The sequence below is a fragment of the Pteropus alecto genome, unplaced genomic scaffold (genome assembly GCF_000325575.1).
Source record: "Pteropus alecto unplaced genomic scaffold, ASM32557v1 scaffold276, whole genome shotgun sequence".
NCBI lineage: Eukaryota > Metazoa > Chordata > Mammalia > Chiroptera > Pteropodidae > Pteropus > Pteropus alecto.
In genome coordinates, this window is record NW_006438074.1 from 3,971,165 (window position 1) to 3,984,183 (window position 13,019).

Below are 13,019 nucleotides of genomic sequence, written 5' to 3' on the forward strand. Positions count from 1 at the left end.
TTCTATTTCTTTGTCTTGTTTCTTTCCAAAGTCTTATAGTTTTCAGTATACAGATTTTTCACTTCTGTGGTTAAATTTGTTCCTAGGTATTTTCTTCTTTTTGATGCAATTGGAAATGGCATTGTTTTCTTAATATAGTAATTGCTCTGATAGTTCATTGTTAATGTATACAAATGCAACTGATTTTTGTATGTTGAGCCATTCTTGCATCCTAGGGATGAATCCTACTTGATCATGGTGTATGATCCATTTAATGAGCTGTTTAATTTGGTTTGCTTCATTTTGTTGAGAATTTTTTATCTATATTCATCAAGAATAGTGACTTGTAGTTTTCTTTTAATGTCCTTATTTGGTTTGGGTAGCAGGGTAAAGCTGGCTTTATAAAATCAGTTTAGAAGTGTCCCCCTCCTCTGATTTTCTGGAAGAGTTTGAGAAGTAATGGCATTAATTTTTCTTAAAATGTGTGTGCTCATCTCTCCCATAGTTAAAATGTGTGCGTTCATCTCTCCCATAGTTAGATTTCTTATTGTTATTTTAGAGTGTACTTTTTCCACTTATAAAAGAAAAAAGTACTATGGGAGGTGAACACACAGTGTAAATATATATATGCCTTACTATTAAAGTGTACAGCTGAAACTTATTGGATTTCATTAACCAATGTCATCATAAAAAATTAGTTTTTTACAAAAAGGTATTCCGTGCCATGTTACGCCAGCAGCAGCCTCATGCATTTTCTGTTCATGTCTCTTGATTACATTATTTTTTCTTATGCTTGATTTAATCTTGTGTTGTTTTTGTACAGTAACATGCTGTACAAATTTGTAGAGTGGGAGCAATAGGCTATACTATATACCTAGGTGTATTGTAGGCTATACTATTCAGGTTTCTATAACTATATGATGTTCACATGACAACAAAATCACCTAACAACACATTTCTCAGAATACATCCTTGTCATTAAGTGGTACATGACTGTATATGTCTATGAGGTCCGTTTAGTCTAGTTCAAATCCAATGTTTCCTTTGTGATTTTTCTGTTTGGATGATCAATCCATTGTTGAAAGTGGAATTCCACAGTAGTAGTGAAGTCTACTACTATTATTTTAGTGTTATCTATTTTTCTTTTCAGCTCTGTAATATTTACTTAATGTATTTGGTGCTCCAATGTTGGGTGCATATATACATATAATTGTTATATGCTCTTGAAGGATTCACCTGCTTGTAATTCTATAATGAACTTCTTTGTCTTTTGTTACAATCTCTGACATAAAGTCTATTTTGTCTGATATAAGTATAGCTACCTTTGCTCTCTTTTGGTTACAATTTTCATAGACTGTTTTTTTTCCCATTCACTCTGAGCATCTATGTATGTCCTTAAAACCTAAGTAAGTCTCTTGTTGTAAGCAGCATATGTTTGGATCTTGTATTTTTATCCATTCAGCCACTCTGTGTCTTTGATTAGAGAATTTAATTCTTTTACATTTAAAATAATTACTGATAGATAAGGACTTACTAATACCTTTGTATTCCTTGTTTTCTAGATATTTTGTACTTTCTTTTTTCCTTTCTTCCTCTCATGCTGTCTTCCTTTGTGACTGATGATTTTCCTTGGTGATATTCTTTGATACTCTTTATCTTTTGTGTCTCTGCTGTTGGTTTTTGTTTTGTGGTTACCATGAGGGTTACGTAAATCATCTTATAGATATAACGGTATTTTAAGCTGATCATAATTTGATCATATAAAAAAACTCTACATTTTTACTCCACCCCCATTTTATGTTTTTGATGTCACAATTTATATCTTTTTATATTGTATAGGTATTAAATATAGTTGAAGTTATAGTTCTTTTTAATACCTGTCTTTTAGCCTTTATACCAGAATAAAATGATTAAAACACTACCATATCGTAGTATTGGAGTATTCTGAATTTGACTATACTCTATCACTGTGTTTTATATTTTCTTATATTTTTGTGTAACTAATTAGCATCCTTTCATTTCAGCTTAAAGAACTCCTTTCAGCATTTCTTATAAGACTGGTCTAGTGGTGATGAACTCACCACTCTGGGAAAGTCTTTATTCTTCTGGGAAAGTATTTATTCCTCCTTCATTTTTGGACAACTATGCCAGATAAAGTATTCTTGGTTATTGATATATATTTTTTCAGCCCCTTTGAATATATTATCCCACTCCCTCCTGACCTGCAGTGTTTCTGCTGACAAAGCCACTAATGGCCTATGGATGATGTTCCTTTGAATGTGAAGAATGGCCTATAGATGATGTTCCTTTGAATGTGAAGATTTTTTTCCTCTTGTTGCTTTAGAATTGTTTCTTTGACTCTGATTTTAGAGAATTCTATTATATTGTGTCTTGGAGTAAATGATCTTTCCCCCCAGATTTTGGAAGTTATTTCTTTATGCAAGCTTTCTGACCCTTTCTCCTCTTTCTCTTTTGGGATTCCAGTAATCATAGGTTGATTCATTTCTCTTATGCAATCCCATGACGTAGGCTTTCTTCACTCTTTTTCACTTTTTTTTTTCTCTTCTGACTAGATAATTTCAAATGACCTGTATTTGAATTCACTAGTTTTTCTTCTGTTTGGCCAAGTCTAATGTTGATGCTCTCTATTGAATTCTATTTCTTTGTTGAACTTCCCATTTTGTTCATGCATTGTTTTCTTAATTTCACATAGTTGTCTGTTTTCTTACAGTTCACTGAATTAAGAAGATTATTCTGAAATTTTTATTAGACAGTTAATAGATCTCTATTTCTTTAGAGTTAGTTATTGGAGCTTTATTAGTTTCCTTTGGGGGTGTCATATTTACCTATTTTTTTGTGATCCTTGTATCCTCGTGTTGGTATCTACTCATTTGAGGAAACCATCTCTTTTCCAGCCTTTACAGGTTTGTTTTGGCAGGGAAAGACTTTCACCAGTCAGCTCAACCTGGGACCCTATATAGGCAGGTGGTAGCAGCCTCGGGCAAACATGTGTTTGCTCCAAAGGTTCTAATTGGATGGGGCCATTGCCTATGCTCTAAGGTGGTGGAAGGGTGTCGTCATTCTGCAGTCTGGTGGCCTGGTGTCTAGGCTCCACATTCAAGCAGAACTGCTGCCTGGGATCTGAACTTAAGCAAGGCTGCTTGCTGGGCTCTGCAGTCACCCCTGGTTGGGCAGGGTTGTAGGCTCTGTTCCCTGGCAGGGCAGGGTGGTGCTGCTGGTTGCACCCTGCAGTTGTGTAGGGTCGCATGCTGGGCTCCGCAGTCACCTCTGGTTGGATGGGGCTCCAAGCTATGCCCCCTGGCTTAATGGAACTGTGCTATTTGGTCAGATGGGACTGCAAGCTGTGCCTCAAAGTTGGGCAGGGCTGCAGCCTGGGCTCTGCAATTATAGGCTATTGGCTATGCTCTGCTGTTTGACATTGTCTCTTTCTGGACTTCCTGGTTAGGCAGGGCTGCCAGTTGTACCCCATAGATGGGTGGGGTGCTCAGCAATTGGATGGGGCTGTAAGCTGTTGTTGTACTGCTAAATGGGTTGTAGCTGGGTTCTACTGCCAGGCAGTACCGTAGGCTTGACTTTGAGGCTGCCCAAGGTCACTGTTTGGGCTCCTTGGTCAGACAGAGCCAATGGTCATGCTCCACAGTTGGGCAAGGCTGCTGGCTTCTCTCTGCCTGAGTGGGGCTATAGTATGGGCTCCAGAGCTGACTGGGATCTCTGGTTGGGCAACCTGGTGAGGCTGGGCTGGAGTTGTGTGCAATAGTAGGGTGCTGCTGCTGGCTTGGTTTCTTGACTGAAAGGGCCTGCAGAATGGGCTCCGTGGCTACCTTGGGTCGCTGGCCTGTCTTCCTGGTCAGGTGGCGCTGGAGGGTATGCTTAGCAGTTGGGCGGGGCTTTCCTGCTCAGGCGACTGCTTGGTATCTTTGGCCAGGCTTCCTCTTGGGTGGGGTTGGAGGTTATACTCAGCAGTTGAGTTGAGTAGGCCCTGCTGCCTTGCTTTCCTGTCTAGGTGGGGCTCTAGAATGAGTTCCTCCACCAAGACTGCACTCTGGCTGATGACCCAAACCAGGCAGGACTACAAACCAAACTCCTTGGCCAGTTGGGGCCACTGGTTCAGCTCTGCACATGATCAGAGCCACTAGTTGGGATCTCCACTCAGGCCCCACTCTGGCAGGAACATAGTCTGCCAACATCCGTGCATTATTGCTGTGAGCCTTTCCTCTTCTCTATCTCTAGCTGACTTTTCCAGTAACTCCCATGAGGCAGTACTTAAGGGGTCTCCCAGGAAGCATCCAGAATGCTGGGGAAGCTTGATATCCACCTTGAGCTCTCTTTTTCCCACTGGAGAAACTCTAAGCCATGAGGGACCCCCTCCATGCAGACATATCTTTCTATTGTTTGAAATTTTGTATCACTAAAGTGTGTTCTAGAAAAGGACGTCCTTGTCCTGTGGCATATTGCTGCCAAAATAAATTCCAAGAGATAGTAGTTTTATTTTGTTTTCAAATTATTTCTTAGAAATCAGTCATCTAATTCAGAAAGAGATTAAGTGCTAATTTTTAAAAACTATACAGCAGAAAATGCTTCATTTATGAATGTATACACATTTGTGCTTACAAATTGGGTAATCATGCACCTAAAAACTCTATTCGCTTTATCATTATTCAGTTTGTGTGCATAAAAATGAGGGCTGTTTAATTCAAATTTTGTGGCCTGGGACATTCATGATTGGAGCATAGTGATTTTTCATGCTTCTGTTCAATGTTAATGAATACAGTTTTATGCAAAATTACAGAATACTTTATTTACTATGGTGTAGCTGTGATAAGAACTCCTTTACTAAACATGTATTCTGAAGTGGTATAGGTAATTAATAGTTAATTTGGCTTTATCTGTTATATAAAAATATTAGAAAAAGTATTTAAAATTCTGTTTTAGTGTCTTTGCATCAAAGGACTAAGTTGAATCTGAATTGAAGTTCTACCAAGCATAATTTAAAAATTAAGTTCTCTTAAAATGATTGTGATGGTTTAAATAGATATTCCAAACATTTTGAGGTTACAGCTCATTTCTAAAATGATTGAGCCCAGATATAGTAGTCCTGAAAAAGTTTATTGACAGACACTGTGCTAAGTACTATTATAGACATTTTCTCATTTAAATAGATTTTGGTAGAAAAATTAGCCACTATTTAATATTCACAATAATTTTGCAAAAGTGTATGTGTGTGTGTGTGTGTGTGTGTGTGTGTGTGTGTGTGTGTGTGTGTGTATTCGTTTCCTATTGCTGCTGTAACAGATACCACAAACTTTGTGTCTTAAAACTCTAGAAATTTATTCTCTTACATTTCAGGAGGACAGAAGTCTAAAGAAGTTTCACTGGGCCAAAACCAATGTGTGAGCAGGGCCACATTCCCTAGGGAAGCTCTAGGGGAGAATCTGTTTTCTTGCCTTTTCCAGATTCTAGCAATGAATTCCTTGCATTTGCTGCTCATGAACTCTTCTTTCATCTTTAAAGCTAAAAACTACATCGCCTTCTCCTCTTTCGTAGTAAAATGCCCCTCTGCCTTTCTCTTATAAGAACACCTGCAATTACAATTTTGATCCACCTGGATAATGTAAGACTATCTCCCCACCTCAAGATCCTTAACTTAATCACACATTGAAAGTTTCTTTTGTTATATAAGGAAGCAATTACAGATTTCAGGATTAGGATGTAGATATCTTTTATGACCAAAATGGAGTATAGAATATTGCCAAAAGTCACATCAAAACAAAACGTGTTAGAAACCAGTACAGTTTGGAAAGAAGCTTTACAGATAGGTTGATAATATAAGCAAGAGATCTTGGAATTCCTCTGCTATGTTCTAATGTTTTATATTGTTGACTGATTTTTTTTTTTCTGATAGAAATAAACAGGACATTAATCTTCAGTTTTTTTTTTTCTGATATACTTCCTCTTCTACTCTTGTCTTTCCCTTTCCTATGAAACCAGTGCTTAGTAATTTAAGGTCATGAGTTCATGAATTGGAGCACAGATATACATAGCCTGATATTATATTATTTTTATTTGATATTTGAACATTGACACATGTTGAGATATGTGCTTTCTAATTCCCTTTAAGCTTTTTCTCACCCTCTCCTTCACCTTTGTTATTCTCAACACTAATGAAGAATTTACCTCTTTGTCACTGATAGATATTTTTCTAAGTGATATGAGGGTTTTTAGGAAACAGTTCTAAAGGTTTCTTAATTCCTAGAAAGTCAGAGATCACTGAGCTAGATTTTTTTTTTGTTTTTGTTCAGTATTATTCCAGTATTTATGCTTTATCCTATACCTTTGGAAAGAATTTCATTGGTACTTCTAATATATTTCATGGTTCAGTGACTCTTGGAGTTACCAATAAATATGTTTTAGCATGTAGCTTTAATAACCATATATTTTGTTGCGTAATTGATAAGCTAAATGTTTACATTTTTTTCCCTGAACTACAGGATACCAGAAGGCCCCGTTGATCAGGGGCCGGCTTCTGGAAGAGTTCGTGCTTTAGAAGAGCAGCTTATGAAAGCCAAAGAACAGATTGAAAATTATAAGAAACAAACTAGAAATGGTAGGTGATTTTACAGTGTTTTTCCTCTTCACTATGTTGTTATTAGCACAAATAATTGAAATTTTCCTTTTATCAAAATGTTGGAAATGCTGGTATTCTTTGTCCTTTGCAGATCTGGGGAAGGATCATGAACTCCTACGGAGGAGGATTGAAAATGGAGCTAAAGAGCTCTGGTTTTTTCTACAAAGTGAATTGAAGAAATTAAAGAATTTAGAAGGAAATGAACTCCAAAGACATGCAGATGAATTTTTGTCAGATTTAGGACATCATGAAAGGTACTACTTTTACATTCCTTTTTTTAGGACTTTTCAGTAAAGATTATAGTCTAAGAATCTAAGAATGGTGAACTGGAACTTTTGATAAATTCCTACTGAATGATAAATGATACCTACCATATTTAGGATCAAGAGAGTACCTGATGTCTCAAAGGACAATATTTGCCAAAGTAGTTCATCAACTAAAATATATCACTGAAAAATAATATTTAAAATACACTTCAAGAAACTTTTATATCCTAAGTAAACTTTGAAGGTAGTGATGTCCGCCAATAATACTTTGAAATACTTTGAAACTTATCAAATAAGTTTCCTTCATATACAATTGATATTTGAAATGGAATGTACAGTTTTATATTATAGTATGTTCGAACTCATACTGAGGCTGGCAGTTATGTTTCTAATTGAAATATTAAAGACTTTAAAATAGCCTCTTTTTAGAGTTTCTAATTAAAGGTTAACAGGTTTTTGATAAAAGGGAGTATTCTATTCACTGCTTTTCCATTTAGTTGCTAGAAAGAAGAACCTGAAATCTACCTAGTTAAATTTCTTTCTTCTGTTTGCACATTTCTGAAAATATGCTGTTTATATTCCACAGAAAAGAAAACATTATGTTGTTGGTGTGTTCATGCAGAACAAAATGTGTTTGGGAATCATTATAAATACAGTGAAACCTATCCTTAGGCATATTATATTTACACATTTATATTTCCAGTAGGGTTATGATGGCAATTACTGTCTCATTAGTGAATAACGAAAGAAAAATTGTTGTATTAACACAACCTACCACTGTGAAAGGGAAAGAATTACCACACAACCAAGAGATTCATGTATATTAGCATCATCAGCAATATTGTAATGATTTTGAAATATTGCTCTACTGTTTTAAATGAGTTACAAATAAAATCTATCAGTTTATTAGAATCATTTTAACATTAATAACTCTACAGAAATAAGATAGTATAAATTTCAAGGGGCATTGAATTATTAGGCCATACTTTTAGCAGTCCCTTTGATATTTTAGCTTAGCTTGCCATCAAGCCATGGTTAAACCATTAGACCAAATGCTGACTGATTCTGTCCTTAATGCTTTTCTGTCTTAAAGCTGAGTCTAGGCACCAAGATTCTGTTAATTAGAGCTATGTGCTTATGTGCTTTACTTATTGCAGTTTTATAGGAAAATCCAAATCTGAAGAGGCTTGTTGGGTAGATTATATAGTATTGAGAATTTTGACTGTTGACTTCTGATGGAATGTTTAATTTTAAAGTTTGAGTGATTTAATCAAATTACTTGAGAATTTAATCTTCATGTCTTTTCTGAGTTAATTATTTAAAGAATTATTTTGTGCATATGTTTTGCTACTATGTGTAGAAATGATGTATAGATGTACTATCGAAAAAAGTCAGGCCCTGAAAAGTTTATGTAAATCAATGCTAATTTTTTTTAAGTTAAATTCTGTTTTAAATATATTATGATTCCTGATACTACCTTTTAGTGTGTGTTAAATAATAATATTTCCCAGAGAATAGAAATGGAAAGGTACCCGAGGTGTCTAAGTTAATTTCTTTTGCAGTCTTTTGCAGAAATTATAATGAACTTGGGTTACAACTGCATAGGGTAGTAATTTAACACCAGGCAGCCAGATTAGAATGCGGTGGTACAAATAATGAGCAAAGCACAATCAAACATTAGAGAAATAGCCTTTAATGAGTATATAAACAGATTAAGATCCTTGAGTGTAAGAATTAAAACAGATGTTTATGTTTGCTTCAGATGATTTTTACATTACACAAAAATCTTTATTTTATTTTTACACTTCCCCAAATTATAGTGTCTAGGTTGTCTCTGTACTCTCTGAAATCCTGTATTCTCTGAGAAATCAGAAGTTGTCTTACCAGTTTTCTTGTTCAGATTGCCCTATGAATCACTCTTATCATTTTTTGGTTCAGAAAGACATTAATTATAGAGAAAAAACTTGTGGGGTTTTGTTTCTTCCAAAGGGGTTTCTTTCATTCTTAGAACTTTGTCTAACAGAAACACTGATTTTTTTCCTCTTTCTAAATCAACTTAATTATGGCATAATTTATATATGATCAAACATACTTCTTTCACCTTGGGATTTTCTTGCTTGGAGTACATTTGCTCTGTGCTAGCCCTTGGGGAATTTCTCTCTTTAATATTTTGAATCAGATGTAAACAAAATACTCTCCTTGTAGTTCTTCAATGGCATAATTTAGACAGACTAGGACATTTAAAAAGAGTTTTGTGAAGATTAAAATATAAAAATCGGCAAATTAAAAGAAAATACAAGTGGTTCCATAGTGTAGTGGTTAGCATCTCTGCTTTACATGCAGAAGGTCCTGGGTTTGTGCCCCAGCAGAGCCACGATCTATGGTCTACAGCCATGCCACCCTGAACAAGCCCGAAGTCTGATCTCGGAAGCTAAGCAGAGCCTGGTTAGTACTTGGATAGGAGACTACCTAGGAAGACCAGGTGCTGTAGGCATAAGTAATAATAAATAATAAAAAAATAAAAGAAAATACAATGAACATAAATGTAGCTCAGCTTTTGAAATAGAGGATTTGTTGCCTGTCATAGCTGGCTTGCTGTCAGAGTCATAGATTCTGTTCTACTCTACCAATTGTCTTCAGGCATCTGTACTCTACCCTGAAATGACTAGCACTATTCTGCTGGTACTTTGCCTGAGTTTATATTTCCCAGGCTTTTACCTGGTCTTATACCAGGCCTTTAGATTTATCACCCAGCTCCTATATTTTTTGAGACGGTCATAGTTAAAACCAAGACAGACAGGTTTCTGGCTTTGGGGACACTTCTAGATTTAATTTAGAATGGAGTCACTGAAAACTGAGCATTTCTGTACCATGTTTCCCAATAATGGGCCACGACAAAAACTTTCTTTTTGATTATTCTCATGTCTTTGCCCCAAAGGTGATAAATCTAGCAGGATGATAACTTCTAAGCATTATCGAATCATCAAAGAACTAGTTTGGATTTAAGGTCGTTTCCTGGGCTTGTCTTCCTTACATGATCTCCAGTGGGGAGACCAAGAAAAAAAATTTAAAAAGCAAGTTTAATTTTACTTGACTATTGGAATAGATAACTCACATTTAGACTTACATTGAAACTTTGACTGCATTAGCATAAAAATTAGTGTACTTTTTTCAGTGTTTGGCTTTCTAGTTATAAACTTGGTTATTCTACTTTCTCGACAGAGATTGGGATGAATTTGAATAATTGATTCCAAGACTTAGTACTGGTGTGTAGCTTGGTAAAAACATTTACTTTTATGTTTTTATTGTTCTAATTTTTTATGTTCAAAGATCTTTTTCTTTTTAAATTAGACCTAATGTCATTTTACCTTTTTGAGGTCCTTATAATTATTGTCAATGAAATGCAGTGTTTTTTGTCTATGTGTATGTGTATGTTTGATTTAATGTAAAGCTGTGCAGAACACATTGAATTTCCTTTTTTCCTTCAACAGGCATTTGCTGATAGACCAGTTATTTATCCCCCTGTATTACATCTCCAGAAACAGAACTGCTATTTAAAGTTGAGGCTTGCAACAAGTTTTGTGATCACTCTCATTTGATGGGTAGGAAAAAGCAAATGACCACATTAAAATATAATGAAACCTATGATATATAAAAAATAACGAGTGTGTTGAGAGTGATAGGAAAGGCTTATAAAACTGAGAAAATAATTTAAATGAACTGCCAGCTTAGTCCATATAACACCATTATAGTTAAAGACTTCTTGTATATTTCCATGATCGACTCACACAATTTCCTACGGATGATGACTTTTCCCCCAGTAACTTTAAAATAATATTGTACGCTATATAATAGTCCGTAGGGGCCTCAGTTTTCTAATTGGAAAAACTTAAAAGTTGAACTTAAGTTTAATGTGTAAGACTGCAAGTTAATTCCTTAAGGAGGCATTAAGTTGTAGGTTTGGTTTATCCAAATAAAATTACTCTTTTTCATAAAAAGAAAGTGTTTTGGATCTCAAGTGAGAATGGTAAATAGACAAAAGATAAAGCATCACATGTTAGATAGACTCTTACCTGTTTAAAAAGGGTAAACATGAAAATAGTCAAGCTGCAAAGTGTACTGTTAAATGAATGACTGAAGTACTTCACAGATGGACCTGCTCAAAGCATTGTGTAAAGCTATTCCTCGGGTAGATATTCTATTACTTTTCTACTCTATTACTATTACTTAGGTAGATATTCTAAACTTTGGCTATTTGAATTTTATTTGTATGTTATCAATAGTTTTATTTTATTCAAAGAGGCTATTATCAGGTATTCTCTCGTTAATTGTGTATAATTCTAATAGTTTTCTGTGATTGTAAATAAGATTTAATTTTTCCTGTTCATGGCCATTGCTTTGTTACTAGATGGTTTAAGAACCAGGAATAAAAGAGAACTGAGACTATGTCATGTATTCCTAAATAAGTCACAATGATTGAGGGCTAGTTTCATCATCTGCTAAATGAGTTCTCACTGATTAATTCCCTTCTTCAGGATGTTCTAAGGCACTGGATATCCAATCATTTTTCATGCTATCACCCACACCCAGTGGATCCTTCCTCTTAGTTATAGAATTGTTAGTAGCTCCTCTTCAGACACAAAGTAAAAGCTCTGAAACAACTCTCTGAGGTATTCTAGTATAAATAGCAGTATTTTAGTCTGTTCAAGTTGTTAAAACAAAAATACCAAAGACTGAGTAGCTTATAAACAACAGAAATTTATTTCTCACAGTACTAGAGACTGGGAAGTCCAAGATCAAGGTACTGGCAGATTTTGGTATCTGATGAGGGTCCTCTTTCTGGACTATAGACAGCGCCTTCTCACTGTATCCTCATATGGTGGAAGGGGCTTCAGAGTTCAGTGGGGTCTCTTTTATGAGATCACTAATCCTATTCATAAGGGTTCTACCTTCATGACCTAAGCACTTCCAAAGGCCGGAACTTTTAATATCATCACATCGGGCATTAGGTTTCGATATATGATTTTTGGGGGAGACACAGATATTCAGCCAATGGCAAGCAGCCACTACCTATATTACTACTTTATGTGTATTGTCACTAATCATTTTTTAAAAATATGTGGAAAGTATTATAATACTTATTTTAAAATGAAGTAACTTAGTCTCAGAGGTGTCAAAATAATTTTCCAAGGACACAAAGTTCATAAGAAGTAGAGCCAAAACTGGAAAATAAGTCTGTCTGACTCCCAAAGCTCTTTCTCTTCTTATTCAGACTTTGATTTTGCATGTTTACATTGAACAGAGTTCACGCTTTTGTACTCCAGACCCCTCACTTTGATATTTGTTAGTGTCGTAGTTAAAAACCTAAGCTTTAGAATCACACTACTTGGGTTTGATCTCTCACTCTGCACTTCTGAAATTTGTGACTTTGAGTAAATTATTTAATCTTTCAGTGCCTTATGTTTCTTATCTAGTAGTTGAGGATTAAATGAAATAATGTAAAGTACATAAAATAGGTGTCTGGCCCATAGTAAGAGCTTCATACCTTTGTTGTTCATTGTTCTTATTATTGAATATTATAGATAAATTTTCTTTAAGTACTTTTTGAACCTCCAGCTAATGCTTTATGTTTTTAGTTAATACCATTATTATAAGTGACTTCTAGAAGCATATATATGATATATTTTATTTATATATGTTTTTCTGATAAATAGAAATAAATTTCTAACTTTATAATTTTCAGAAGCAAATAATACATAAGCATTCCTTGAACAGAAGAGTTAACACAAAGTGTAGAGAAGAGTGTAGAGAATGGATGAAGCTAGAACTATAACTAGTTAAGGATTATTCGCCAAGCCTTTCTACCATGAAATTGGATTTGTGAAATGTAAAAATTATCAACATATCATCTAAAATTTTTGCAGTTTTTCTTTTGCTACTTTTCATTTATATATCTATTCAAAGATAATTACTGAACATTTTCTATGTCACCAGTACTGTTCTAAATGATTAAAAAACAGTTTTGTTTTGTTTTGTTTTTTAAAAAACCCCTGCTCTCATGGAGCTTAAATTCTGGTAGGGGGATAAAGATACTAAAATAAGGAAGTAATGATGTATATTAGAAGGTA

The 13,019-nt window shown here is 34.9% G+C and overlaps 1 protein-coding gene across 9 annotated transcripts in view; it reads left to right on the forward strand.

Annotated features, from left to right (window-relative positions):
- Positions 1 to 13,019, forward strand: part of FUT8 (fucosyltransferase 8) — a 195,936-nt gene that overhangs the window by 115,928 nt on the left and 66,989 nt on the right. For all 9 annotated transcript variants that reach the window (XM_025049113.1, XM_006915132.3, XM_015591970.2 and 6 more), the window contains 2 exons: positions 6,489 to 6,604; positions 6,717 to 6,879. In XM_025049113.1, coding sequence (XP_024904881.1) covers positions 6,489 to 6,604; positions 6,717 to 6,879 — 279 coding nt within the window. The remainder of the gene's footprint in view (positions 1 to 6,488; positions 6,605 to 6,716; positions 6,880 to 13,019) is intronic.